The 27,713-nt window shown below is 47.5% G+C and overlaps 14 protein-coding genes across 14 annotated transcripts; 7 read left to right on the top strand and 7 right to left on the bottom strand.

Annotated features, from left to right (window-relative positions):
- Positions 1–448: 448 nt before the first annotated feature.
- On the bottom strand, positions 449–1,287 carry N7537_012087 (histidine phosphatase family protein; the record flags this gene model as incomplete). The annotated part of the gene is made up of 3 exons (XM_056903141.1): positions 449–642; positions 697–856; positions 919–1,287. 3 exons carry the CDS (start codon positions 1,285–1,287, stop codon positions 449–451), a joined length of 723 nt encoding a protein of 240 aa, XP_056748428.1.
- A 309-nt stretch (positions 1,288–1,596) lies between these two features.
- N7537_012086 (uncharacterized protein) lies at positions 1,597–1,825 on the top strand (the record flags this gene model as incomplete). The annotated part of the gene is given in 2 exon segments (XM_056903140.1): positions 1,597–1,729; positions 1,743–1,825. 2 exon segments carry the CDS (start codon positions 1,597–1,599, stop codon positions 1,823–1,825), a joined length of 216 nt encoding a protein of 71 aa, XP_056748427.1.
- Positions 1,826–2,478: 653 nt separating this feature from the next.
- Positions 2,479–3,934, top strand: N7537_012085 (uncharacterized protein; the record flags this gene model as incomplete). Its single annotated transcript, XM_056903139.1, has 4 exons — positions 2,479–2,556; positions 2,611–2,862; positions 2,935–3,307; positions 3,360–3,934. The coding sequence occupies 4 exons, from the start codon at positions 2,479–2,481 to the stop codon at positions 3,932–3,934; spliced, it is 1,278 nt and encodes a 425-aa protein (XP_056748426.1).
- A 779-nt stretch (positions 3,935–4,713) lies between these two features.
- Positions 4,714–5,380, top strand: N7537_012084 (uncharacterized protein; the record flags this gene model as incomplete). The annotated part of the gene is made up of 2 exons (XM_056903138.1): positions 4,714–4,832; positions 4,888–5,380. 2 exons carry the CDS (start codon positions 4,714–4,716, stop codon positions 5,378–5,380), a joined length of 612 nt encoding a protein of 203 aa, XP_056748425.1.
- A 758-nt stretch (positions 5,381–6,138) lies between these two features.
- Positions 6,139–9,224, bottom strand: N7537_012083 (NEDD4 family E3 ubiquitin-protein ligase; the record flags this gene model as incomplete). Its single annotated transcript, XM_056903137.1, has 10 exons — positions 6,139–6,238; positions 6,301–6,696; positions 6,753–6,890; positions 6,944–7,237; positions 7,296–8,547; positions 8,619–8,752; positions 8,816–8,921; positions 8,988–9,026; positions 9,110–9,132; positions 9,205–9,224. 10 exons carry the CDS (start codon positions 9,222–9,224, stop codon positions 6,139–6,141), a joined length of 2,502 nt encoding a protein of 833 aa, XP_056748424.1.
- Positions 9,225–10,067: 843 nt separating this feature from the next.
- N7537_012082 (polyadenylate-binding protein) lies at positions 10,068–10,912 on the bottom strand (the record flags this gene model as incomplete). The annotated part of the gene is made up of 4 exons (XM_056903136.1): positions 10,068–10,223; positions 10,281–10,368; positions 10,432–10,688; positions 10,832–10,912. 4 exons carry the CDS (start codon positions 10,910–10,912, stop codon positions 10,068–10,070), a joined length of 582 nt encoding a protein of 193 aa, XP_056748423.1.
- Positions 10,913–12,230: 1,318 nt separating this feature from the next.
- N7537_012081 (vacuolar protein sorting-associated protein 29) lies at positions 12,231–12,995 on the bottom strand (the record flags this gene model as incomplete). The annotated part of the gene is made up of 4 exons (XM_056903135.1): positions 12,231–12,347; positions 12,400–12,813; positions 12,874–12,888; positions 12,939–12,995. The coding sequence occupies 4 exons, from the start codon at positions 12,993–12,995 to the stop codon at positions 12,231–12,233; spliced, it is 603 nt and encodes a 200-aa protein (XP_056748422.1).
- An 809-nt stretch (positions 12,996–13,804) lies between these two features.
- Positions 13,805–15,357, top strand: N7537_012080 (alanine--glyoxylate transaminase; the record flags this gene model as incomplete). Its single annotated transcript, XM_056903134.1, has 2 exons — positions 13,805–14,229; positions 14,289–15,357. The coding sequence occupies exons 1-2, from the start codon at positions 14,141–14,143 to the stop codon at positions 15,355–15,357; spliced, it is 1,158 nt and encodes a 385-aa protein (XP_056748421.1). The 5' UTR covers positions 13,805–14,140.
- Positions 15,358–19,020: 3,663 nt separating this feature from the next.
- Positions 19,021–20,032, bottom strand: N7537_012079 (RTA1 domain-containing protein; the record flags this gene model as incomplete). Its single annotated transcript, XM_056903133.1, has 3 exons — positions 19,021–19,496; positions 19,560–19,802; positions 19,864–20,032. The coding sequence occupies 3 exons, from the start codon at positions 20,030–20,032 to the stop codon at positions 19,021–19,023; spliced, it is 888 nt and encodes a 295-aa protein (XP_056748420.1).
- An 869-nt stretch (positions 20,033–20,901) lies between these two features.
- On the bottom strand, positions 20,902–21,702 carry N7537_012078 (A4/G1 family peptidase; the record flags this gene model as incomplete). The annotated part of the gene is made up of 1 exon (XM_056903132.1): positions 20,902–21,702. The coding sequence occupies one exon, from the start codon at positions 21,700–21,702 to the stop codon at positions 20,902–20,904; it is 801 nt and encodes a 266-aa protein (XP_056748419.1).
- Positions 21,703–23,813: 2,111 nt separating this feature from the next.
- Positions 23,814–24,332, top strand: N7537_012077 (uncharacterized protein; the record flags this gene model as incomplete). Its single annotated transcript, XM_056903131.1, has 2 exons — positions 23,814–23,932; positions 23,996–24,332. 2 exons carry the CDS (start codon positions 23,814–23,816, stop codon positions 24,330–24,332), a joined length of 456 nt encoding a protein of 151 aa, XP_056748418.1.
- A 217-nt stretch (positions 24,333–24,549) lies between these two features.
- On the bottom strand, positions 24,550–25,094 carry N7537_012076 (uncharacterized protein; the record flags this gene model as incomplete). Its single annotated transcript, XM_056903130.1, is given in 3 exon segments — positions 24,550–24,816; positions 24,834–24,978; positions 25,042–25,094. Coding segments are annotated over 3 exon segments (465 nt in total), but the record flags the coding sequence as incomplete, so codon positions are not given.
- A 484-nt stretch (positions 25,095–25,578) lies between these two features.
- On the top strand, positions 25,579–25,890 carry N7537_012075 (uncharacterized protein; the record flags this gene model as incomplete). Its single annotated transcript, XM_056903129.1, has 1 exon — positions 25,579–25,890. One exon carries the CDS (start codon positions 25,579–25,581, stop codon positions 25,888–25,890), a length of 312 nt encoding a protein of 103 aa, XP_056748416.1.
- Positions 25,891–26,815: 925 nt separating this feature from the next.
- On the top strand, positions 26,816–27,417 carry N7537_012074 (uncharacterized protein; the record flags this gene model as incomplete). Its single annotated transcript, XM_056903128.1, has 3 exons — positions 26,816–26,924; positions 27,008–27,174; positions 27,256–27,417. The coding sequence occupies 3 exons, from the start codon at positions 26,816–26,818 to the stop codon at positions 27,415–27,417; spliced, it is 438 nt and encodes a 145-aa protein (XP_056748415.1).
- Positions 27,418–27,713: the final 296 nt, after the last annotated feature.

Raw genomic sequence — 27,713 nt, 5'->3', positions numbered from 1 at the left:
ACATGAACCTATGTCAATAAGAAGTGGACAAGATCATATTTGAGTGAAGATAGATTCTTTATAGCTGAGTACATTTTCAGGGTTGAATATCATTTCTGCATCATATCACTCACTCATCGATATGCCTAGCTGTTTAGGACTTTTTTTGTTACACTAGTTATTTCTCGGTTTATAGGTTTGTATAAGAGGTGCAAGGAGTAAACGCCTTTGTCCGCGGCTTTATGCCTGTTTCTTCATATCCGAATTTGTTCATTCATCGAGAATCATTCCACCCCCACCTTCCCATGAAAACACAGCAAGCAGCAAGAAGAGGTGAGAACAAAGGTTCAACAAGAGAATGTATATCTCGTATCTCGTTATTGGTGATTTGCATTACATGTCTTTCCAGAGCTAGGATTATTTATAAGGATACTAAATGCTCCAGCATATAAACCACTAGAAAAATAGATCACGCCAATATAACACCCCATTTGATCCAAGTTTGCAGTTTCATCCGCTGCAACTCTAGCCGTTGTTCTTTAGTAAGGGCAACTGGTCCCAATCCTCGTCTTTCCCTAGATTCTATTGTCTCACATAAAACCGGCCTCCCATCCTCATGTACAAAGGCAAAGGAGCGAACCTCAGCATTAGCCCAATCCGTTACTTTACAGTATAGATTAGCACGAGACGGCGGAATGTGAGAAGCTAATAACGCACCATGTAAATTGTCGGCATTCACCCAGTCATCTGTAAGAAAATGCAGAAAACAGCCATGCGAAACCACCACGATCTCCTTTTCAGGTCGCTGGCTCAGCCACTGCCGTGCCAGTTGAGCTCTCTCTAAAAGCCTGCCCGCGGCTGGAGCCCATTTGCCTTGCTATATATATGTAGCTTGCTTAGTCTTACATGAATCAAGCAGATTAGACACGAAAAACATACCTTAATGTGCCAGCCAGGCTCTACGAGAGTAAAATCTACCGGCAGTTTCTCAAACTCGGCCTTAATATCAAGCAGGTCACTACCAGTGTCACAGTTGAGATCGCTTGCTTCCTGCACCTCTGGCCAGGCGATAACCTGTAGGCCGGCCCCCACCTGCGAGGAGAACGCCAGCAGTGCGGTCTGAATGGTGCGCCGCAGTGGCGATGACAGAATCAGTTGAATATTTTCCAACGCAGGGAACCCAACACCCAAGGCACGGGCTTGCTCTTCTCCCAAGGGGGTCAGTTCGGGGTCGAGTAAATGGTGGTTTGCATGGCTGAGATTGTGGACGCCTTGAGCGTGGCGCACAAAGTGAACTATTGGCGACATATCTCGATGAACCACCCGGATAGATTTCACTCACTTAGCATAGAAAGGTGATTGGACTTCAGTTAAGTATTGCGTGGAAGAAAAATCAGGCAATGACAGGGGTCTCCCTCGTGTCGAGATTAGTGGTTCTCTGCGCCCCAAAGCGGGGTTTCGTTGGTGAGTTGGAGCGGCCTTGGGCAGTCGCCCGAGTCTTCAATTCGCGACTGTATATATGGACCTGTCACTGTCCGAGCCGGTGAAGAAGACCTCACGTGAAATGAAACAGCTCTGCGTCCGTATCGATGTACTAGTGAACAACCCTAGTGTGATATGGTCCTCCGTCACTGCCTGACCGAGGAAGACGAAGATTCATCTGGCGGTCAATTACATTGGTCGCTCACTCGACTCCCATTAACCCACGTGATGCCAAGTTCAGCGACGGTGAATGGAAAGCTTTGTGCAGGTATTTCTTCTAGGTGCTTGGTTGTCATTCGTGCGAGGCTGGCCCGGAGGGTCGGCCCTAGCTGCTCGCCCAGGTGTATCGTATATAAGAGTCTAACTATTATCTTGTTTCTAGCGTACTTAATAATTATTGCCAAGTTTGGTAGGAACATTGGAAGTAATTAACAATTTCATTCACATCAATATATCTTCCTATATTTTCCATAACTAATTTGGAAGTTAATAAAATTGAGGCTATGACTACATTGTGTTCATGTACCTTTTGTACTAAGTTGCCATACAAAAGATACCTAACCCTAGTGGTGTTGGTTGGCTTGGCATGATTATTTTACGTCTCGTCTCAGTTTGAATATCACGATCACTCTGATTTGCGTTTTTGGACCCCGGTACGGCAGACTCTAGTAAGTTTTCCGAAGATTCAAATCGGTTAGAGTGATCCAGAAGGTGTTCAATATTGCTATTCGATGCTATCGCCTCGATGATGAATCTGAAAAGGAACTGGTTGACAGATAGTCTCATCCCATCGCCTGAAAACCCATCGAACTACCCATTTATGTTGCTGTATGTCTTCTTTCTGCGAATCCACCCATTTTGCTGCGCCATGTCTCCCGGAAACCTCGATGGTTTCTTGGCATCGAGGACCTTGAGAGGGTAGGGCTGGGCAAGGCTTGGCAGTTACTCACATAAGGGTCTACTGAGGTGCTAGATTTTCCCTCCAATTGCTTTTTTCAATTCTCCAATTCCGACAACATGCTGCGTGAGGCATTCTTCATATTCATATGCGTGGCATGGGCGGGATTTGCCATCCATCTCTCCCCGTGGATTAAGGTCAGATCAATATCCTGAAACTGATACTATCCACTTAGGACTAATATCTTACAGGATATTACCTATAAAGTTGAACCTTACAAACATACTGCATCTCAATACTCAGTGCCATTGTCTACACAGAATGAAGAACACACACGTCTACTGCAGAAACTTGAGCGATCCAGTGGGAAATGGGACACTACCCACCCTCGACATCGATTGTTAACTGCCCTGCATGGATATACCCGCTACAAAGATAAAAACCTAGCTGAGGTAGATCGATGGAGAAATCTTTACAAAAATGTCCCCAAGCGGCAGCGAACGGTATGATATGTCTTTCGTTCTATTCTTTTGGCGGATGCCTAAGTGTTAAGCAGGTTCGACTGACCGGTGTAGATGCTCGAATCAACCGTCCACTACACGCGTAAACTAAACACAATGGAACATCTGCTGGACACAAACAACGGACTCGCCAGATCTATTGTCGATCATGGTCTTTGGTTCTACAATATCACTCAATCTGAGTTGGACGAATTTATCAAAGAAAACGAGAATCAGCAGCGGTCCGCCGATAAGACTAGCGTCTCTCAGGGAATGAAGCATTTTGTGCGTGACTGGGCAGATGGGGGCCATGAAGAACGAGAACAATCCTTTGAATGGATTTTGAAATCGATCTCCGAGACGCCACGGACAAAAGATAGACCCTTGCGAGTGCTGTTGCCTGGGTCTGGATTGGGAAGACTGGCGCATGAGATTGACAAGCTTGGAGGTGAGTGCATAATTTCCTACCTGGAAACTTTTATTTGCTGATTAGAGATTAGGCTTCGAGGTCATTATGAATGAATGGTCCATGTACATGAATCTGGCATACCGCTATGTATCCAGTCTCTCCGTCCCCAACAGTGTATCATTTCACCCATACATCGACTGGTGGTCTCACCAGCCCACGACCGATGACCTCCAGCGCTCGGTCACGTTTCCAAACGAAGTCGTTCACCTATCATCTGTCTTGCTCATAGAGGGAGATTTCACTACGGTATTTGCAGAACACACGGGTCAATACGATATACTCGTGACCTTGTTTTTCATCGATACCGCGCGGAACCTAGTCACATATCTTGAGACTATCCACAGACTACTTCGTCCTGGTGGCCGTTGGGTGAACCTAGGACCTTTATTATATGGCACCGCACCTTTTGTCCAGTTGTCGCTGGACGAGATTGTGACGTTAAGTGAGAGCATGGGGTTCGATTTCCAGGAGACAGATCCCACGATTGGAAATATCACATTGCCTGACTTGCCAGTCCGAGGGTTGGAGGTGGTATATGGGCGGAATGAGCGTGGGTTGAATAAGAATGCATATCAGGCGCAATATTGGGAGGCTGTTAAGCGGTAGAATTGGAACGAACTCCATTGCATGTTCTACTATCTTCTATTAAGACTAAAGGAAAGTAGCTGGTTATTGCTATCTGAATTCAACTTGGTGGTCCAAGAACTGGAGATATGAGACGGGATACGGCTGCAAGTCACCTGCGTCTTTGCTGGGACAACACGATATCTCGTATAATACCCACCTAATTTAACTGCCGAATGGGAATTTCTTTCCCAGGGTCAATACAGTGGCGCTCGTTTTACCCTAGCTCGCATTGACTAGCTAGCGCAGTCAGCCTCTCGGGCACATGTTTCCACCGATTCTGGGGCCGTAGCCCAACAACATCGACTGATATTAGAGGATAGCTACATTAAGCAAATATACTAACAAACCGAGAAGGGTTAGTTATTCTCCTGAGTTCTAAATTAACACAAAGAAGGTATTGTATAGCTCCTGATCAGCAGGGACTGTCTGGTCTGACCTACGAATGGTCCAATCCAAGATAGCCAAGATATCTCGGGGGAAAGCATGGCGCTCATTAATAAAAATTCTCACCCACAGACACGGCCATCTAGCCAAAGACCAATAGTCTTCCCAATACAATGAGACAGCCCCCGCCGGCGCCAAGGCTCATTGAGAACCTTTGGGGCACCAAGACTTCCTCTTTTCTTGGCATCGCAAACCCTACTAGCTCAGCGGAACGGCAGGTATAAAGGGTCCGGACCCTGTGCAGCAAATCCCTGATTTGAAAATATCTGTCGTCGTGATTATACTGCACACAGCGCTCAAACCACCTTGCCAAAATGAGATTATCCATCTTTTTCATCGCACTGATGACTTCGGTCTCATCCGCAGTCTCAACTGAGGATCCAGGTCCATCTCCTACTGCTTCAATCGGTTGTGAGCCACACGGAGACCATTGGTTCGTTCTATCCGGTCGTATACTCTCGGATATGTTCACTAACACTTCTATACAGGCACTGTGACGGCCCGGCCTCATCAGCTGTCTCAGGTACATCAACCACAAGCGAGGTCGAAGTGAGCACCACAGCGGACGCTTCTCCTACAATCCCTAGTCCTACCGAATCTACTGGTTGCGAGCCACATGGCGACCACTGGCACTGTGATGGCCCAGCCTCAACATCTGTCTCGGGTACATCAACAGCAAGCAAGGCCGAAGTGAGCACCACCTCTGCGGATGCTTCTCCTGCAGCCCCTAGTCCTACCGAGTCTACTGGTTGTGAGCCGCATGGTGACCACTGGCACTGCGATGGACCGGCCGAGACGGGTAGTGCTTCCGCGAGTGCGTCCACGAGTTCTTCCGCAAGTGCTTCCGCAAGTGCTTCCACAAGTGCCTCCGCGGGTGCCTCTACAAGTTCTGGTGGTAATGAAGGCGGTGCTAGAGCAATTGGAGTGCAAGTCTCCTTGCTTGTTGGGTTATCACTTGTCGCTGCTGGTTTGAATGTTTGATTGGGATATGAGACTGTCTGTATGCGTGTGTATATGTGTGTGCGTGTGTGTGTGTTGCTATATCAAGTTGAATGTTCCATAGTTATCTACCCCTGGACTGTATTGTTTCATTCTAATTCAGGAAGATAATCTGATTCAGTCTTGTGATAGGGCGTCCTGCACATTAAGTTGCCCGCAATAGCTAGACATGATTGCACTGTAGCGAAAAGCTATTGGGTGTATTGGGCGAACTCTAGAATGAGTCTAAGCATCAGATCAGAACGAACAAAAAGCCAGTGAAAGATCTCGACAGAGGAAGTTCGATGATTCTTTTTTTTGCTACGTAGAATATTGAGTACAGAACGAGTGTGGGAAGATCCAGGATGGGTATGTATAGCCAGTTCGAGGGAGATGTAAACAAGACGGAAAAAGGAGAGGTGCAACTGGATTCCCTGTCCAACATGAAGAGAAGGATAAGGACAATAAGAACAAGAAAAAGGACAAGAGGAACGGAATGGACTTAACCTCCGTAATGTTCCAACCCTAAATCCTATCCTAATCCAGTGATCCAGAAAATCGGAATTTGAACGTTGGTTTGGTAGGCTTGTAAAGAAAAAAAACGAGAGCTTCGTGAGTAGTGGGTTACATTGAACAAAGAACACCAAGAATCCAGAACAGGAGAGGGAATAAATCCTGCATTGCACGCTGCTGCAAGAGGGGAAGAGGAAGAGAGATCCAGGTACAGTAGAGGCAGAGTAGAGGTAATAGCAACAGACTCTCTATTCCTGTCCAAAGCCAAGCGTTTCCTCCACCGCGATAGACATTTTGTGCTCGAGGGCATCGTGCGTCTTATAAGGGGGGAGATCAAGACGGTTGAAGCTGTGTTACGAAAAAGGTTAGCTATGATACACCAGATACAAGAACCAGCATTGGATACGTACCAAGTGTGCGACTTGGGCAGCGCAGCAGGATCACCAGACTTCTCAATGGTAAACCGTCTGGGACCATCGGATCCCTGCAAATCCTTGAATCCGTTGACAGGGATACGCGAGGTACCAGTAGTAAACTGGAGAAGACGGGACTTCTGCTCCGCATCCCAGGTGCGGACGATCTTCCAGAAATTCTGAATAACCTCGTCCTGCTCCTGGTAACCGCGGTAATCGGTGTGCTTCTTCCAGTCTTCGACATCGATATCGGCGATACCACCAATTAGCAACTCGAGCTCACGCTCGTCGAAGACGTTAACAAGATCGGGGGGGATAAGCTCGTTGAAGCCAGACATGAAGGCATCGAACTGCTCCTCGACACGCTTCATGATCTTCCATTCCGTAACCAACCTGCAATTTGGTTAGCGGGGTTTCATCAGGCTGGAGGCTGGGTTGGTTCCACTCACTCAATGTACTGTGGCTTGTTCTCATTGGTGACGGGAATATCCCGGCCACCGGGTATCAAATCAATAGTGCGACGCTCGCCAAACTTCTCATCGTCAACCGAAAATGTGAGTTCCACAATTCCGTCAATGTCATTATCCCTGCCATAGCGTTAGTATGGTTATTCAACCAAGATTGCATGTATCTAACTTACAGTGTCCATGCCAAATTGCGGTGCAAATCCTCATCCACGCCTTCCATATCTTGAAGACTGACCTTCTTCCGCAACATCATCTTGTAGAAAGCTCCAATGAAGAAGGAATCCAGGAAGCGACGGTGGAAGATAGCCAGACCAACCACTCGGCCAATGAACTTGAAGTAATTGAGATGCTCGGGGTTCACGCCCGAGTGGGGATTAATCTGCAAGGTATAATTATCGTGGGCAGAGTATTCGAAGAGACAGTAGAAAGGATTGAACATTTCGTGAGAGAGAAGGAAGAAGAATTCACTGAGAGAGTTAGCAACTTTTCGCTTATACCAGAAAGAAAAAAAAGAATAGAACATACCGTGAAAGACCACCGTAGTCAAGACCATCTTCGCCATCGAACTTGATCATTAGGCGCTTCTTAAGATCGGATGCACTCTGGCGCATAATCTCGGCATATGAATCCTCGAAGATATTATTACGACGGACTTTAACGTGGCACTGTCCGGACATAATGCGCAACGCGGGTTGGGACCGGAAGTAGATCAGCTTGCGGCGGAAGTCACGCTTATACTGGGGTACGCCCTGATCCAAAGAGGAGGGTAGTCGCGGATCATCCCAGGTAGTCGTCTTGGTGTTGTGGTCAACGAAATATACTCGAGCAGTGTTGGTAAGACGCATCTCCCAGCCGCTGGGGAGAGGACCCAATTGGGATACGGGCTGCTGTTGGATGGTGGTGTTGTTCGCACCCCCCGTGGTCTGTCCCTGGCCATACATGCGGATATACTGCTGCCGACGAGGATCGACCCATGTCGTTGTGCGTGTGTTGTGGTCCACGAAGTAGGGTCGTCCCTCGGGCGTCACTCGTCGTTCCCAGCCTGGTGGAAGCTCCCCTGTGCCTGCAGTGGTGGCTCCCGTCGCCATCATAGAGATCGCGGCGGCATTGGACCCAGCTGGGGCTCCAGTTGCGAGAGAGGTTCCTGCGTTAGGCCCGGGCGGTGGTGTAGGTATCTGCTGGGCATCTGGCAGGTTGGGTGAGTTGGCACCGGTTCGATCTTCGGGAAGCATTCGGCTCTGGTGGGCCCGACGCTCGAGCTGCATGTTGGCTTCGCGCTGCGAACGTTGGGCATGCTCGTTGTAGTTGGCCGATGGTCGTGACCATGTCGTGGTGCGCGTGTTATGGTCCACATAATATGTCCGTCCCAAGTTGTCTTCGCGTCGTTCGTATCCGGCAGGGAGTCGACCCTGACTGTCCTCAAAGGAGCTGAGATTGGCACGAGAGGGGGCGCCGGGTCCAGGGGGGTTGGTGGGGGCGCCATTCAACGGGGGAGGAGCACCGGCCGGGGGACCGGTGGTCGGAGTGCGCTGGGCCAATGACGAACTTGATGCTGCAGCAGGGGACGTATCGAGAGTGCTCGGCCCAGCTTGTGATTGGGGTGTTGGTGCTGCAACCTGGGGCACAAGACCGTTGGAAGTCGAGGTCTGGGCCTGTTGACGTTGGAGTCCATTCTGGTTCGGATGCGGGGTGGTTAGGTTTGAGGATAGGTTGATGATCAATTTTCCGTGGACCACGAGGTTATCATTCGATTTTTTCAGATCCCGAGTAAGCATTTCTGTGGGGGGCACATGGCCATCAGGTCAGTCCACGTTTCTATGACTCGCGATCGGCGGTATTCGGACGTACCATCACCACCCATCGACAAGTCAATGACATCGCCGATGCGAACATTGATGACTCCGAGGAAACCCTGATCCTTCTTCTTGAATTTCTTCTGGTCAAAGATCTGGATCGCAAGAATGCTGTCCTCATTGACTCTCCTGTAAAGATCCATGGTTAATGAGGTTCACCCCTTTTCCAGCCAGTGGCGGGGTATCACGTACAAATCGAATGGCTCATTCCAGTAAGGATTCAGAGTCTTCTTGATCACGGAAGTTGTATGTGTTTGCTCTCCTCCAACAGTAGCCACGGCGAATGGATCGGGGAATCCTAAAAAAGAAATGGTCAGTTCAACCCCGCAGCACTCAATCGACCGATCTGAAGGAAACAACATACGGAAGACATCACGTTTGTACAAGCCGTCAGCCGCGATAACTATATACCCAGAGATGTTAGTCTTGTACGGGTGCGGAACCCCGCAGAAGTCCCACGACGATTCGACAGAATGAGAGTCTTACTCGTGACCCGGAGATTTGGCTGGCTACAATTCATGTCAGCGGATGATCTGAAGATCGGGTCTCGATCGTAATAGAGCCAGAGAAGTCCAACTTACGCTGGAAGGTTTGACGCCATGATGCTTTACAAGCGATCAATCACGCCCAAAGAACAGCGCGGGCGCGCACATTCACGAGGGGGAGAAGGACCAAACCAAGTTCGCCCAGGGTCAAAGCCTGGAAAGAGTGGATAGGTTGGTAATTTGCAGGCTTGGTGATGGTAGGTTGTTGAGAGAGGAGAAGGAAGAGAAAGGGAAGGGTTAGGCGTTAGGTGCGCCCGGGTTTGTATGGCGCAGGTACTCGGACTACGTATTCACTATGTACGGGATACCCGGTCAGTACTTCCTGGGGCTGAGCACGGGAGATTTATAAACGCTGGATTATAATTTCACTCTTATTTTACTCCATTAGATATATAATATCGTACAATCCTAGAAAGCCATTTATTTTATTTTCTTCTTCCTTTTTAAGCATACGTAATAGAGTAAATTCAGCGGGTGTGGGCGGGTAGAGTGGCAACTTCAAGTTTGATATTAATAGGATGGTGAGGAAATATCACAACTATCACAGCTAGTTATTTGAGTATGACCTTTTATTTAGGCAACCAGATTCATATCTATATCCTATGCTCTTTTTGTATATTAAGTATACAAAGTATAGTAATGTACTCTGTATCATATATAATACACAAATCTTCTATATCAGCTAACTGCTAGTACATTAAATACAACACCCCCCAAAAAGCCATAACTAAATCTTATCTCTTATTTTTTTTTTTTTTTTTTTCTAATTCTCTGCCCGGAAATTATTATACAGCACAGTTCCCACAACTCCAAACCCACTAGAGAAAATGAGGAGAGAATCAGGTCCTGAAATCAGACACCCGACCCGGGATTTGTCGAGACATCCTCAAACAACACACTTAGTAGGGCGAGAAACCACGTCCCCGGCCCCGGTAAGGAGCACCGCCACGATATCCACCACCACGAGGGAAGCCACGACCACGGCCGCGGCCAAAGCCACCACGGCCACCACGGCCACGGTGCATACCAGGCAGGTTGGTACGCTTGGGAACAACCTGTTATTTCAACATCAGCGAGTGTAGAGAGAATAGTCTCAGCAATTATAAACCAACCTTCAAGTTGCGACCGCGGAAGACACTCTCGTTCAACACCAGAGCCTGAGCGACCAGGCTGGGTTCCGCAAATTCAACGTAGGCATAACTGCAGCGCATTGTCAGCACATATTCCATCTTGAATTTTTCCTTCCATCTGTTCAAATCTCACCCTTTGGGCTGGCCAGAGAACTTGTCCAGCAAGATGGTAACCCGGTTGATGGAACCACAGCTCTGGAAATGAGCCTGGATCTCCTCCGGCGAAGCACCGTAGTCAACATTGCCAACGAAAATGCTACGCGCATCGATATCTTCTTTGTTCTCTTGGAGGCTCTCAGTCTGCTGGTCGAGGTCGGCTTGCATCTCGCGCAGCTTGGCCGCCTCAGATTCCATTTCGGCCACTCGTCGCTTCATGGCTTCAATCTCTTCCTGTATATATCAATCATGTTAGCGGGGTATACCTCGTATATGAGGGAAAGTATGCGACGCAGTTATGAAAGAAATGGTTCAAATAACTCGAACAAAGAATGGAATCGCTTTCAATGCAGCGGAACAACCCCGATTACACGTACCTCGTCATCTACACCATCTTCCTGGGGTGGAATCTGCTCCCCCTTGATCTCCTCTGGAATCTCCTGGCCTTCAGCAGCCATCTTGTCGAAAAAAAGAAATGTGTTGGGGTTGGGGGTATTCGAAGGGTCGGTGAAAGCGCCGGGGATACCGATGAGGGGAGCAAGTTAGAGCTCTCCGAGGGTCGGTTTAATCTTCGCGCGTCAAATTTGGTAGATGGAAACGAAGGTATTGAGTTGCTTTAAATCGGGAGCTGCCCAGATAATTTATACGAGTTAACAGAACACTCTGTTCAAGACCTCTAGGCGGCAGAGAATTGAAGTTCTGGGATTTGGCAATGACAGGCTTTCTATTTCGGGAATAGTGCATTTTCTGGCTACGATGAAGAGGTGATATACTGCCGGGCGGTGTATACTGGTAATCATCATTCCAGCCTCATCTGCATTCACTGTGGTAGGGCTGGGTGTGTTTTATGAGACACAAACTTGCACCTTGTGAACTCCCCAGAAACGAGTATCTTTGGTATGAGACACCCATACGAGAATTGTACAAACACGATACTTCATTAATCTATATTTTCTTCGCTTTCGACATATTTAGGAAAATACAAGTACATATATATATACTGTAAAGTCCATTTGATTTTATCTACATATTCAACTTGAAAAGAAATACAAAGTTAAACAAAGGTCCTAACCCATCGGTGTGCTTCATATAATGCTTTCTTTTGATATGATCCTTGATTCTCTTCATTAGATACATGTAAATCTCATAGATTATATATTTTTTCTAGTATCAAATCAATTAAACCAGGCTTACATTATGCATTAAGACTTTATTCGCTGCTTTAACTAGTTCTAGAATGCAGAAGATTTAGATTATTGAAATATCATGCCTATGTACCTGTTGTACCCATAGATGAGCATGCCATAGTATTACAGACCCCATACACATACAACAGGCACGTAGGAGCCATAGCTTGTTGATGCAAATACAAATTATGTTGAATAGAAATTGACACGATATACTTCTGGCTACCGTATATGTATCTTCAAACACTGCTAAATAAGTAAAAACTCCACGGTTTGGGAGAGAGGCGCAAGCATGCCGCAAGAAGATCACAAAATGAAAGGGATAAATTCAATTCTATCGAAAGACTCCTGTTTTTGGAGAAAAATCAAGGAAATCAAAGCGAGCAATCCAGCCCAAAGGAATAGATAGCAACGCCATAGACAATGTTCAGGAAATGACTCGATTCAAGGTATCATGTATCAAATTGAAAAAGCATGGGATCTGCAACAAGGCGGGGGGGAAAGAGAAGAAGAGACGACCAGGCAAACACCAAGGCAATTATTTACACGGATGAGGTAGGAGGGAGGGACAGTAGACATGAGGACAGCATCACGAAGCCGGAGGGTGGTTCTTGCGGAAGGATACCTTCTCAACAGCCACATTTTCCACCCCATTGGCATCGGTCTTCAGCTGATAGACATACAACACAAGGACATCACCTTGGATCTATTCAGGGTCAGCATATATACTATCCTCCAAATCTGCCAGGGCAACTTACGTCCATCAGGCAGAAACTCGGTGTAGGCTCCTCGCCATCTGGCCAGAAGCCTGAGCTCATGGCGCCCGTTGCGCTTCCCGGGTTGATAAAGAACCGACCCTCCATCTCAAATGCCTCGAAGCGGTGGGTACCACCCCACAGTAGGACATCGACATCCATCTGGCGGGCCGCGATAAGCAATGCGTCGGCGTCGGCGGGTGGCACGATGGTGTGGCCATGAGTGAAACCAATTCGTAGACTGCCATGGTTCACGATCTTGGAGAGTGGGAGGTTGGGAGAGTCGACATCATAGTCGCCCTTAACCATCTGCAGGTCCGGGGCTACCTCGCGGAGGAAATCATAGGTCTCGCGGTCAGTCAGGTTGCCCAGACAAAGGGTCTGGCCGATCTTGCCGGGGGTCAGGAGTTTGCGGAACTAGAATCGCCAGACATATCAGCAGGGTGGAATAAACCAAAGCGCAGAATAAAGACGGACCTTGGCTGGAAGATCCTAGACGATGTGTTAGCGGAGATAGTGAAGCTGAGCTGAGGACAGCTTACAGGAGCTCGGTCAGGGATGAATAGGTCACCAATGACCAAGACCAAACGGGCGGTCATCCTGGATGGTGCTTGTGGGGTAAATGGAGATCAATGGTCCATCCACGGTGATCGGAAATCGGAGCAAGCCAGATAGAAACAACGCCTGTTGGCTTCAGCCTGATGGAGCTTCGCGGGGAAGAGCAACTAAGGGATGCCCTAAGCCCTATTTTATACCTAAATGCGGCTAGCGCTATCTGTTCCATTTGTTCTATGAAGCCATCTCCATCTTTGTTTTGTTTCGCATTGGCTCGTCAGGCCGAATGTCTCATCCATATGGCTTTTCGGTTTGATGAGTCCAATGCACGCTCTACCCCATGTTCGAAGGTTTCCTAACTTCTTTGCGGAGGTCACCGTGTGAAGACCAAGAGAGGGCATACTAAGTTGGGGTCCGAGGATCGAATGGAGTAGCAATTGCCAGGCAAACATCGGCATTGAGATTGATATACAAAACAGATGGAAGATGATATTGCATTCAACATAGAGAGCAAGTCTACATAGTATTCGGATACCCCTATGTCCAACATACGTAGAGTAAACAGTACAGTACAATATAGATACCATACTCCTCAATTGCTAATAGAATTATATAAAATGATATATAATCTGTAGAATACCCCAGATATTGCTTCATATCTACAACATACAATTTCCTTTATAGAACAACACGTACAGCGTAGGACGTAGACTGTTGGGGGTGTCAATCGGTAGGATCCGCCCGGCCTTCCTTTCTCCGACATTCACCCCAAGGGAAAAAAACAAGTCCCCCTGCGGAGACAAGAGCGTGACTCAATTCATAAATAACCCTTCAAGTCTCACTCTCACATGCTCGGTTCTATCATCCGAGTGAACAAATCAACGAATCCTAATCGGTATCTCGGCCAATTCACTCGGCGGCGATCCCCGAAGTCAGTTACCCTCGGGAACTCCTCCAATCCCCTTTCACGCGAAATACCCCGCGGCGCGCCGCAATCGGAAAACTGGCGTCCAAAACTACCAAGGAGCGTCTGAGCCTGATTTCCAGACATTTGGACCAGCGCCTCCCGTTACCCGACCTCAATACTCCGTTCTCGACCGAGAGAGATTCGCTATTCCCTGACGACGTCGAATATAAACCCATTGATCGCTCCATCCCTTCTGCCTCTCCCTCCGAACCAACTCCCACTATGTCTGCTCAAGCCCCTCACAACACCCTCCTGATCCCAGGACCCATCGAGTTCGATGATGCCGTCCTGCAGTCTATGTCCCACTATGCGTGAGTTGTCCAGGTCACAATATGTCATGCTACAATGAACAACCAACTAACTCCCCCAGTGAGAGCCACGTCGCTCCCGGCTTCGTCAAGGTCTTCGGCGAGACCTTGACTCTTGTCCGGAAGCTCTTTCAATCCACCAACCCCACCGCGCAGCCCTTCATCATCTCCGGAAGCGGCACGCTGGGTTGGGATCTTGTCTCTGCCAACCTGATCGAGCGCGGCGAGAACGCCCTCGTTCTCAATACCGGCTACTTCGGCGACTCCTTTGGCCAGTGTCTTGAGACATATGGTGCCAACGTGACGCACCTCAAGGCGCCCATCGGTGATCGCACCCCGCTCGAGGAAGTGGAGGCAGCCCTGAAGGAGAAGTCGTACAAGCTCATCACCCTCACACACGTCGACACATCGACCGGTGTGCTCTCAGACGTCAAGGGCGTGGCACAATTAGTGCGCCGCGTCAGCCCAGACACCCTCGTGGTTGTGGACGGCGTGTGCAGTGTCGGCTCTGAGGAGATCGCCTTCGACGAGTGGGACCTCGATGCCGTCCTTACAGCTTCACAGAAGGCCATCGGCTGCCCTCCCGGTCTCAGCATAGTCATGACATCAGGCCGCGCCATCCAGGCCGCCCAATCTCGCAAGACCCCTCCTGGCGCTTACTACGCCTCCATCGCCAACTGGCTTCCCATCATGCAGAACTACGAGAACAACAAGCCCTCTTACTTCGCCACCCCTCCCACCCAGCTCGTCCACGCCCTGCACACCACTCTCACCCAAATCACCGCCGATGTCCCCGGCCGCTTCGCTATCCACACCGAGGTCTCGGATAAGGTTAAGGCTGCTGCTGCCGAGCTTGGTCTCAAGCAGCTCGCTGCTCGCCCTGAATGCCAAGCTCATGGTATGACTGCGATGTACCTGCCTGAGGGTCTGGTCCCGGCCGATGTCCTGCCTGGTCTGCTTAAGCGTGGTGTCATCTTTGCAGCTGGTCTGCACAAGGAGATTGCTACCAAGTACATCCGTTTCGGCCACATGGGTGTCAGTGTCACTGACCCCAAGCGTGGTGATGTTGACAATGCCCTGGCGGCGCTCAAGGAGGCCCTGGCCGAGGCTAAGCAGGCTAAGGGTTTGTAAGGGCTATACTTCGATATGTTTGATGTAAACGGCGGACCTGTGAATTACTGCATCCAGTTAGTTTTGCCTTTTTCGGTTTAGCGCCCCAACACGCTGTCACGTAACCTCCCTTCATGCCCTCTGACATAAAAGATCCATTTTCGCTGCTCTTCCTCCCTTTCTCACGTTTCCATTATCTTCTGCCTCTCTATCTTGCACTCATCCCCCTCCTCCCATTTCTTTTACTCTGCCCCCCACCGACTATTGCGCATTTGCTTTCAGCCCAACGCGCTGCCCCCTTCATTTGTTTTTTACCATAGATGCCGCACGATCCGACATCCAGCTTGCAATGCCTGTCACTCGGAAGCGTAACCACTGTGACGATCTGCCGACAGAAAGGCGGATTCTGCCATAGATTTACGCCTTCGTAATATTTGCATTGTTTGATTCATTGGTTGAGACAGGGTCCTACTTAGTATTCTCGTGAAATTGCACTCTTGAACATGGAACCGGTATATAACATAATATTAAGTACCACTCTCATTTTAAAACAAAGAGATGCGACCGTATAGACCATTTATTGTGATTGGTCTCAGTCACGCTTCACCCTACTTCCCGTTCCTTAGCATCGTACAGCTAAGACTCGACCCGAATCCGAACTGTTAGCTAATTAAGATAGCCGGAACGAAGCGAAACCTGACGAACTGTGAAGTAGCCGATTGCTATACTAGATAAAGAAGATAGTAACGAGGAAGAGATAGTTACGAACCGAATACCCCGATACCCGAACCAAGTAGACTAGCTAATACAAGTGAATTTAATAAAGATAACGACGCTAGAGAAGGATCCTTTACATATAAAAGACTATAGAAGATCCTAACCAAAGAGCGATTCTACGAGCTCGCTGGAGAGTATCTTAATTAAAAGGAAGAATCTAAGTAATAATTAATAGATATTATAATAAAGATAATTCGATTATATAAATAGCGTTAATTTCTATATATTCGGAATAATCGGATATTAGATTATGATCTTTCATTAATAGAGTAGTTAGATATTAAAGATCATTTTAATATTAAGGCCACCGAGGAACGCGGTAATCATGGTTAGAAATTGAAAGCCAGATTTCTACCCTCAACAGCAATGCCGACAGATGGCTCTCTCGTCTTCCAACAGAATTCTACTTCAATGAACTCGACGCATCGCAGCCTTTCGTCCGGGAGCGAGCCAGCCTAGTCTTTCGCTTTTACACCACCAAAGTAATCATTTCACAGCCCTGCCTTCGCCCCCTCTCCAACCTATCTGGCACGACTTCACCCGGGGCTGTGTGTAATGCCATGGCTGCTATGTGCGTCCAAGTTGTAGGACACGTTCCCGATCTTCTCCCAGATGAGGTAGGCATGGTGTGGTTATACAAAGTCCCCCCGTGGTGGTGTGTTCTTCATCATATCATGCAATCCAGAGCACGATCCTTTTAACAGCACTATTCACCCGAGTCCATCCCGTGATAGCCGACGCAGCCATTATTGTAAAGAAGGTCAAGAAGGCTACCCGGTGGCTGAACGAGATATCCGCCAAAGATCCCTTTTCGCAGCGAGCTTAGCTTATCTACATGGATCTTCTCTCGCGCCGCGCCTCTAAAGGTGGATTAGAAGTTGATCGTGAGCCGTTGGTATTACGTTCGTTCTCGGGTGTTCTCTATCTTCCCAGCCCATTTCCGAACATACCGATCTCGAGATAGCATATCAGTGACACTGTCATCGTTGACAACCCCTTTGATTTGCTGAAAGACCTTACCGCAACGAAAAGCGGTAATTTGGCCCACGAATTATTACTCGAAAGCTGATGACCAAGCCTGTTTCCTGGGTGGGTTTTGTACCTTTCTCCCTTTTTATGTCGACATATGTCCCGTAGGAGTTCTGACTATGTTGGTCACAGGTGCCGATGTTAACTGTCGGAGGACTTGCCGTAAAGCAATTCAACCCATTAGAACGTCATATTCAGTCGCCCCCGACGAGTGCGCGATGGGTGGAAGGCGGTGAAGTGAATATTGCTCCAAGAGAATTTTCTCCGCTTCCGCAGATCTTGTTGCAGCTACTAGACAACTGCCCATTGCAAGGACACTGGGACATATGCCATCCCGAAAGACTCATAAGAAGTCCCGTAACGGGTGTGAGGAATGTAAGAGGCGAAGAGTAAAGGTTGTTGATTTCTCACTCTGTATTCATGTTCTCTTCTAGCTGACGAGGGTTGTTCCGCAGTGTAATGAGCAGTATCCTTGCCACAACTGTCTCAAACACAAGAGTGTCTGCATCTACCGGCCCTATTTTAGGCGGCCACAAGCCCAAGCTACCTTTGCTCATAATTCACTCTCTCCAAGTCCAGAAGGACCCTCCACTTTCCCCGAGATCGAAGCCATTACGGCGGCTATAGACAGCTCGTCTTTCACCTTGTTCAATGGGGCAAATTCCTGGTTCCAGGATCTTGAGCTGATGCATCACTTCAGCACCGTTGTTTACGAAACGCTCGCGAGCCGCAAAGCAGTACAGTATGTCTGGGGTATTGCTCTTCCGCGGGAGGCTTATTCATGCGAGTGTCTCATGCATGGCCTACTTGCATTATCGGCATCACATCTTGCCACCCTCAATCCACCAAGAGTGGCTGACTATATAGGTTTATCGGCATCACATCTGCATATATCTCTTTTTCTTTACAGAAAGATGCTTGCTAACATTTCAATCACCACTTGTATCCCGGCATTTGCTCTGTCGTCTCTTCTCGTCATACACGTCTGTGCACAGCCGAAACTGGATAGATCAAGGCCAACTGTTGAAAAGCTTATGAAGTTATTTAACATGTGTCGCGGGGTTGGGACTATTATTGCGCCATACAGTGCACATATTAAGCAGAGCTCTCTAGGCTCCTTGCTTCATGATGACTATACGTTCTTTATTAAGCCCCAAAGGTACTACTTTAAGATTTTTCACACTACGGAGTTTTTGACAATGCAAACTAATACACTCAAAGATCCAAAAATGCTCATCCCATAAACTCCCAATTGCCATGGATTGCCCAGTTAAAAGATTTGATCAACCGCCAAACGCTCGATCACCAGGAAGAAAGCGTGTACTTTGATGCACTTACCCAGCTTGAGAATTCTTTTGACTTTCTTCGGGTGGCTAACGATCCATTGGAATGGGGGATGGCCTTTGTCTGGCCTGTTCTGCTTAAAGAAGAATTTCTCAGTCTTCTGGGACAACTCAAACCTGTTCCCCTGGTGATTCTCTCCCACTACTGCATGCTCTTGTATCATTTTGACAACTTTTGGTTCCTGGATGGCTGGGCTAAGGCTCTTCTCACAGAGATTGCGGATATCCTACCCTTAGAGTTGCAGGTGTGGATTGATTGGCCTAGGAAATCTGCGGTTTGAGACATTTGCGAGCCTGAGAGCCCGGCCGGGCGCACTCAATGTGGGGGTGTAGGAGATAGCTTTTATCGTCGTCCTAATTTCATGCCTATAGGATGTTGGTATCATAGAAAGCTAGTGAACATTTAGGTGAAGGAGTCAGAACTTTGTTTACCAACCAGTTAGGTATCTATTAGAAACCGTCAAATTGTTTATAATTGACACGTCTCAGTCCCATCTAACGCTCCCCAGCATCACAATCTGAAGTTGAACGTCTATCACCCTATATTTTCCAACTGCGTCTGTGATACCGATCTCAAACTCTGCATCGAATCCTGGCCATGTTTATAATCACCAGCCAATATTACCGACGGATGAAATACATTCATTGTAACCATGGCAAAACCCATCAACATCGCATCAAACACATACATGAACACCTCATGGCCGATCAAATACCCATCGTTTCCCTGCGCGTACTCAACAAGACGGAAGATCGATCGTACCAGAATCAGCGCGCTGGCAATATACAGACCCCAAAGGGCGGACTCCCAGCTGCGAAGCGCCGCTTGATTGGGGCTCTGTCCCAGTTGGAGAACTCGTTGTGTTGGATTCGAGCGAATCCGTCTGTGAAAGATAGCCGAGGTAATCACGAAAAATGTGAAGAAGACGAGTTGCACGCAGAGACCGCCAATTGTGATGTATTCACCCGTAGTCCTGGCACTAAGGCTGTGGCTGGCCATGGTCGCACCACCTTTGGTCTAGCTTAGCAAACATTCAATGTCGAGTTTCTGCCAGTAAGAACGGGTGTGCATACCTACTGCCTGCGCCACAAATGCAATAACATCACCAGTCACGAATATACCAGTCAGCCATTTCAATGGGACCAGACTAAAGTGCTCAGCATGGAGATAGCGTATGATTCTACCGAGGACCATGTATATGGATCCGGCATAGAGTGCTGGGGCTAGCAAAATGAGGATTGCTTGGATAGAATAGATAGGGATGCTTCCCGTGTTCGAATGCGCTGCTGCTCGGGCAGCATAACCTATTATCTGGACTATGGAATGGTTAGCTGGGCATCCTAGGGCATAACAAAAACTTGGCTTTGAGTTACTCACAAATCCCCCCAAGAACAAATGCAATGAAATACCAGGATTTGTTTCTCGCGAGTTGGTAGATATGCCAGGTGGTCGTTATGGCGAATAAGACGATGAAGATCACGGCTGCTGAGATAGAAGGCCTGTACCGGTAAAAGTCAAGAACAGCTTGGCCGCCAGAGTCGCTCATGGTATAGATCTGAGTCCAAATCACACCACGAAAGGAAAGATAAAAACCGACACGCTACGAAGTCCGCGTAGTAAAAGAAGTGGTTATTGACCCTCAAGTAGAATGTAGTTAGAGACGGGTCCAGTGAATGGGGATGTAACTTCCTACTTAAATACAAAAGTACCAAGAGTGCACATTCGCAAAATCCCGTAAACCATGGCCGGCGAGTAGATTCTTCCAAGTACTTATTGCCCATGCTAGCTGTATTAGAAAAGGATCTCGTACTCTAGTGATTGTACTAACCCAATATAGTTTAGTGTACGAAGTTATGAAAATCGACCAAGGTGGAGTCAACTACCCCTGTTCGTGCCAAGAACTCGGGAATGCTAACCCAATCGAGTGACGATGACTCGCAGCCACCTGTTGCTGTACAGGGAGATAGGACATTTGATTAAGAAGACTTTCTCAATGAGTTGAACACGAACCAAGGAAAAGCTGCAACGATTTATTTGTCTTGACAGCCAAGGAGCCATCGCCCTGTCCTCGAACCCGCAATACCAACAACCCCCATACACCGTGTCGCACAGATATCGAGGATATTGATAGATCGTGAGATCAGGTCAATAACGGGCTCCCCGGGCTCATAACCTACTTTAGAGTCTACAGTGTGGATGAGATCATGTAACAGCACAATGTAGTGTATTGTGGTGGTTTGTTGTATTGTTAGATGTAGGAGAAAAGAGAGCTAGTCTACAACTATGGAACATGTGACACCCGAGAGTTCAAACACCTCTGCAATATCGCAACCATCGCTAGCCCACCAGTACATTCCAGTATTGCGTTTCCAATCTTCCAATGCTGCGGTAGGGGTTGATTGAACCATTCGGACCTTAGACATAGCTCACAGTAACACCATCGCGGGTGAGAGAAGACTTAGTCAAGATGCTTTGCTTCTTTTTGATGTCGATGAGAGTTGCTTTAGACAGGCCGACAGTCTTGCTGCCAGATGTAGCCTCTGCTTTTGAGAATGTCACAGTTCCAAAGTTGGTAAGCGGAACCAACTTGCCGGCGGCTATGAAGTCCTCGACAATCCATTCAGCATTGGTCTCGCAGAGGTCTCCATAGTCAACACCGGTGAATTCATGGGTCACAGATTTGCCTGTAGTCATATTATCGACGACAGCAGAACCGGAGTTCTTAGAGGTAGCGTTCACAGTGAGCTTAATCACATCCCCAGTAGAGATCAGGAAGTCGGAAAAGTCGTAGGTCAAATCTGGGTACCACTCGTACCAGGCAGCGTAAGAAACCTCGTCTCCTTGGACACAGAATTTCACCCCAGTTTGCAGGATAGCCGAGCCACAAGTATAACCGTCAATACCGACCCAGGCAGAGGCACAGGTCTTCTCGGAAGGCGAAGCACCCGGGGGAGGTTTCGGCTTAGGAACGGTAAATTCTCCAGTGACCAAGGTATATCCGGTGCCTTGAAGTACAGCACCGGACCAGTTTGTGCTGTACTTTGTTTGGCTTGTTCCATTCGGACTAGTAAGCTCTAGGGTGTCCAGCTTATCAGCAGGACGGCCAATACGGCTAGCTCGGACAGTATCGCTAGCTACGCGGCGTTCGGTGAAGGGAGTAGCAATGGCCGACGTTATGAGCAACGCTGCGCTGAGGATGGTGGTCGAGAACTTCATGGTACAAATTGAATGATTAAGAAATTGGAGGTAGCTTGACTGTATGAATAACTAGACGATCTTAGGGAAGATGCCGCTTATATAGCTATCGTATATATTTATAGCTTCCTTAGAAGATAAGAGACCGAACTAAAATGCGCATTTAACGCATCTTTCACAATGTAACATCACCTCATATTTTATCATGCCGTCGGAGACCGACAGCTAAACCAGGATGAACCGTAGCCTAAAGAATTGTATTAGATCAATCGCATTGCCTGTTTCCTATGTATAGTAGAATAACACAAACTCCAGCCCTCCGGATTCCCGACGGGGCTTAGAGGTGCCGATATAGATTAACAAGCAGCGTGGAGCCATAATACCAATTTAATAGGGAAGTGATCGCTCTTTTCAGAGCGCGTCGGTGAGAATTATCTATAAGCAGATAGCAATAGCAAATTCGTATAACTACGGCTTAGAGGCTAATATTATTTTATCCTCTAGCCATTAGCCTATCAGTGATAAAAGTGCCAAGCTTTCAACAAGCAACGATACCTAGGAGAAAAAGCGGGAGAGGTAGATGAATGTGTGAATAACGTAGATACAGCGATTTAGATATGTGTGCTTGGTGGCGTGGTAGCATGGTATTAGAACAATATTGGCTCCAGGAACAAGACAAAACACCCCATATGTTCCCGAATAAATTCCGCATAAATTCCGCTCGGGCCGGACTGCAGATTCGGCCGGACTTGCGTATAGATAAACTAAGTTCGCGCTAACTTCATTTGATAATCTCCGAATCGAATCGTGAGGACATTGGACAGAGATGTCGTAATTCCTTCATCCAAGTAACAAACCATAAGACATGAGATAAGTTATTACACCTATGAAGAAAAGCCTAACGGAATTTCCTCAAGCCTCGGGTCTCTAAGCCACAGCGTTTGAGCTTTTAGGTGCGGGTCTAATCAGCCTATAAGTTAATAACGTAGAAATCTGAATTTTTATCGAATAGATACGACTTGCTGCAACTTACCTGGTGAAGAATACGGGCCCACTCTGTGCCATTGCTAGCATATTCGCACATCGCATTTCTTCTAGAGCCAGCCTTGTCCTGGTCCCTTTGGCAACTCTCATTAGTTTAACTATTGAACATGTTGTCGGCACAAGGAAAGCTTTGTTCCCGATATCCAAGTCTACTGGGATAAATATGGCGAAAGAAAATGTCCCCGTAGACTCTAGAATTGAGAGTTGAAAGAGGGTTTTGCGCCTCCGGTGTTAGGATAGGACGTATATGACCCCAGAAGCCCTATTGGGCCATAATCCAAGGTTGTGATAATTAGAAAGAGAGAAGAGTGTTATTGATCGTAGGCAATGTGTGTTGGATACTACTTGCAAAAGCTGCTGTTTAGTAGGATGGTAACGTGACCTCGCTTTGTAGGTTGATGTGGTTATTAACTACACCGCACAAAGCAATAATCTTGCTGTTCGCTTTCCTTTCCTCTCCTACTATTAATACACTGTCTACATCTCCCTACTTTCCCAATCAAGAAACAAACTAATCTGCAGGTAACCCCCCCCCGATCCTCAACATTCTGGAAACCTCCCTATTGGCGCGTCTACCCAGACCCAAGACCCTAACCGAAGAATGCACCAGCCCTGGAGACTCGAAGGAACCTTGGAATGACATTGAACAGCCATTCGCAGTAAATAATGTAGTATTGTGCGAGGAATTACTCCATGCAATCTTCTATTTCCCCTTACCAGCTCCTAGTTGCTCTCAGACAAGCCAGGGGTATGCCAAGGTCCCCTGCCACACCCCTAGACAGCCACGCATTGACCAACCTTCTTTTGTATAGAAGCAGTTGACCTTCAATGTTTCGACTATAGTATTATGCGCAGACGGATATAACCCGGAAGGTTTTCTACATCGATCTAGCTGATCTAGGGACCGTATTACCGCATGGGGTCTCGTGTGGTGCTCGATAGATTTTCACCTTGAACGAAGATTGTAGGAATGGAATGTTTTGTCTTTGATAGAAATGTAGCAGTGGACTTCATTTTGTTTATAGCTGAGTGTCCGTCCATCCCATAGACGTCTGTTCGCTTCTATTATGCTAATAAAACCTCTCAAAATGCATTACTTGAAATCCACCCTCCCATGTATCCTAGCAGTGGCTACTCTTGCCTCGGCGGAGACAACAACAGGCACATTAGCAAATAGCGCGGTGAATAGTGCATGTAGCTCAGAAAAGTAAGTCGAGTCTATACAGCAGCTCTACACTTCCAAATAACCTTGACACTAATGCCACCCCAGCTACCATACCAACTACCCCGAAAACCCATCTCACCAAGACGCCGAATTGATCCGCCAACAAAACTGCGCTAATGCTAAAACAAACACGCCGATATCAATAGCTGCATCTACTATACGCTCTAGAAGAGCTGCCGCGACAGGCAGCACTGATATTGATGACGGAATTGATATCTCCGACTCCGAGGGTGAGAATGATTCCACGGAGGGGCATCCGGTATTGTCGTATAGTGGACTGGAAGCCAATTCAATCCCACACCTGGAAGAGGGGACTGCTTCTGGTTTGAAGACAGGGGGTTGGTTGTGTTTCCTGGGACTTGCATTGGGGGCTCTTTTTTAGTTCTGGTGTTGGACTGAGGTTCTTGTGTCTGATATTACTGTATGTATACCCATATACCATATAAAGATGGTCCCATGAAGTAACTCGATTAAGTAGGATTATCTACGAACTCGAAAAAAAGTGGGAAAAAAAAACAGGTAATACAAGAAATAAGAACCCCTTACCCCGAATCTGCGTAGAAGTAAAGAACCAAAATTTGGCCCTGTTCCACAACGCGCTAGACATCCTGCTCAATGAATTGAACAATCTCAGTTCTATTTTTTGTATTTCCAACTGGCTTTCCTGCCATCCAGCATAGGATGGTAACCCAGTCGTCCAAGTTATTTTGCACCCCATCCTTAAAGTCCATGATCGGTGACGAACGGAGCTGTTTTCCGTGCCAGAACTGAAGGATGCAGACTTGGACATCCGACATCGTAAAGACGGTGATAGGGATGTATCGGTGGCCGTTATGGCCATTTAGATTCAGCGCTTGGCGACCAAGCTATAGGAAAGAGATACCTCACCTAAGTTGAGGCAACCAACACGGAGGGGCTGTGAATCGCCTATGTAGGCGTTGATATAGGGCTGAGAGTTATCCTTCGCGTTCGTCCAGCCTTCGAGCTTCCATTGGGATTGGGACCCGTACATAGAGCCAAGATCGTTACTACATAGTAAGGTTAGTTAGAAACAAAGGCGTTGTCGATCGTACAAGATCTTAGCGACTTACTCCTCATCTGCTATTCGATACGGCGCATCGCCGCCGAAGGAATTCTCCCCGCTCTTTTACTTCCTCTCTCTATAGTCGCCCATACGGTTCATTGTATTCTTATTGTTAGTCACCTTAATTTTTATATTTAGTACTGTCATCTTGCTCAGTGGACGTGTTTCGTATACTTACTATATCCAGTTAGTTTTGCTTATTATTCTTAGAATATTCGTTGCATTACAGCTGTGTCCCTATACTGTGCCACAGAGGTAGAATGGGTTCTAGTTTATCTATGTTCTATGGTAGTAAAAATACAAAATACAAAGTAAAATAAATCCTATAACATCTAACAAACCAGGTCTTAGAAAATAATGGGGGATTGCTTTTGGCTTGCTACTGATGTATCATTACAAGAATAATGGGCCACTTATGCGACATTAAGGCGTCTTTTTTTGGTAGTCTTTTTCTTGACGACATTCCACGAGAACGGTAGTAAGATCATTCACTTCCATGTCGAGCGGGATAGTTTGATCCCCACCAGCTCTTTCGTCTACTACTATGATTCCGTTCGTCAGACCATGTATCCTGGCAAGTCATACGACGCTAGTGACGACAAGCTTAGAGATTGGTACCGTCTCTTCCTGGTGCCCCGGAGCTGCTCACCGTGTCAGCAACAGTGCTCAGCCCAACGGACCCTTCCCGCAGGCTAATTTACAGGTTATGACTCGCTACGTGGAGCAGGGTATTATACCCCATACTTTGAACACTACAGTTCTCCAAGGTGATAACAAGGGCATCAATGACCAGTTACGGGCCTGGCCTCTTCGTCCGTACTGGAAGGGTAGCGGAAAGTCCTTGGCTTGCGAGTAGGATCAGGCTTCGACTGACACTTTTACCTATGCCTTCGATTCCTACAAGACGCCTCTGTATTAAGCGCTCGTACTGAGTATAGCGTTAAAGATTCCCGCATGTTATATTCCCACACTGTCTTTACACTGTACTCTATTATGTAGAATGTTGATCTGCCTATCTATCGAAAGATAAAACAATGAGTATACTATTTTCGTGAACATTGTAAACATATTCGTTGCAATTTAAGAGGATTACTTGTTCCGAACTCCTACTAGCCAACTAGCTTGGAATGACGTTGATACTCCTAAAACTGCGTTATCAAAGTGGGAGCGAGGCACTTCTCGATCTCTTTCTAATAAAAGTTAATCGTTTCGAGTGTAATTGTGCGTGGGTGGGATATACATGTTCTATTCACAATTAATCAATCCATATATGGCTGTTTACCAATATGATACGAAATTAGGCAGTGATGATCGACAAGTTCCATCCTACCCATCCCCACGTGGAAGAAGAATACTCCGCAAAGGATATGCGAGGTATGCTAACAGGACTCCAATACTAGTGAGTTGGCATACTGATCTCATGAACTATATTTTCTCGCTCAAGCGGCTGGCCGAAGTAAGGCCAAACTCGTTTGACAGGGGGCCATCAGGAGGGACTGCAGCACGTCTCCAGGAGGAAGCGCATCCTCGGAATAATTAATATTGGAGTCTGTGCGTGCGGTCTCTAGCCAAGGTTATCAATAGCAAGTCATTAAATAACCTTCCCTTTATCCCGGTCTCCATGCGACGCACATCATGCATGCATGCATGCATGGGGTAAAGTCCGAGTCATTTGTGTGACCAATATATATACCCACCCGGCGAGCCCGATGGCCTGGAGCTGTTGAAAAACCATCAAGCTGTCAATAAGGCAAACTTAGCGCTGAAACTACATATTAACAATGGCGCATGTGCATGCGAATGCGCAGCCCACTCGAGCGGACTCGGGACAAACGAGGTCTTCTTATCCCTTAAACAGAAAGCGACAGTTGGCCGAGATCCGACCGAAAGGTAGTTCACTCTCTGAGTGCGCGTGGGATATTAATACTATACTGAGGGGAGATGGATGGGCTAACAGAAGTTCACTGGAGTAGGTGGCTCGCTCCTCATCATGACAAATCCAAATTCAACGGAAACTCGGAGGAGGCAGCACGCTGACGCCCAGAAGTGTCAACGAGATCGGATGAAAGCAGCGCTGGGCCAAATAGAGCAGATAATGAGGATGGGAGGCGCGGGGAATGACGGAACGAGTGGCACCAAGGTATGAAGGTAACTGCCACAACCAATCCCCTGGTCTGACAGACAAATGTGCTATGTGCTCACTCGAAACTTGCTTGGCCAGGCAGAACTGCTCGAGACAGCGGTGGAGTATATCCAACACCTCCAGAAACAGGTCGAGGAACTGAGAGAGCTGGGTCACGGTGGCCACGCGACACCAGACGTGGATGTCCAGAGGTGCGCCGGATGTCAGAATCAGAGCCGGGGCTCAATGTCAGTAATTTAATCAAACCAACCAATAAGAAAGTTGAATTTAAGCACGATTTGGTGAATACTAGGCTGCGAGGCTTGTGTAAGGTGCCTACATGGCGCACCAGCTCGAGCTCATCTATCCTGCCAAGGGTCAGAGCATATTATGGCTATATCAACTGGGGTCCAATCGAGGCCTTCACGTTTCTTGCTGCGCTAAGAGGGTGATATAGGTGTGCCAGTCGGAAGAAGGACATTCGCGAATAGGACCTCGTGTTTCTGTAACATCTCAAGAAACTAGCCCGACCTGTAGCGTAGTTATGGGCAGGTAGT

This window comes from Penicillium hordei (assembly GCF_028827395.1).
Source record: "Penicillium hordei strain IBT 12815 chromosome Unknown utg000006l_segment0_segment0, whole genome shotgun sequence".
Taxonomy (NCBI): domain Eukaryota; kingdom Fungi; phylum Ascomycota; class Eurotiomycetes; order Eurotiales; family Aspergillaceae; genus Penicillium; species Penicillium hordei.
This window is presented reverse-complemented; position numbering and strand designations above follow the sequence as displayed.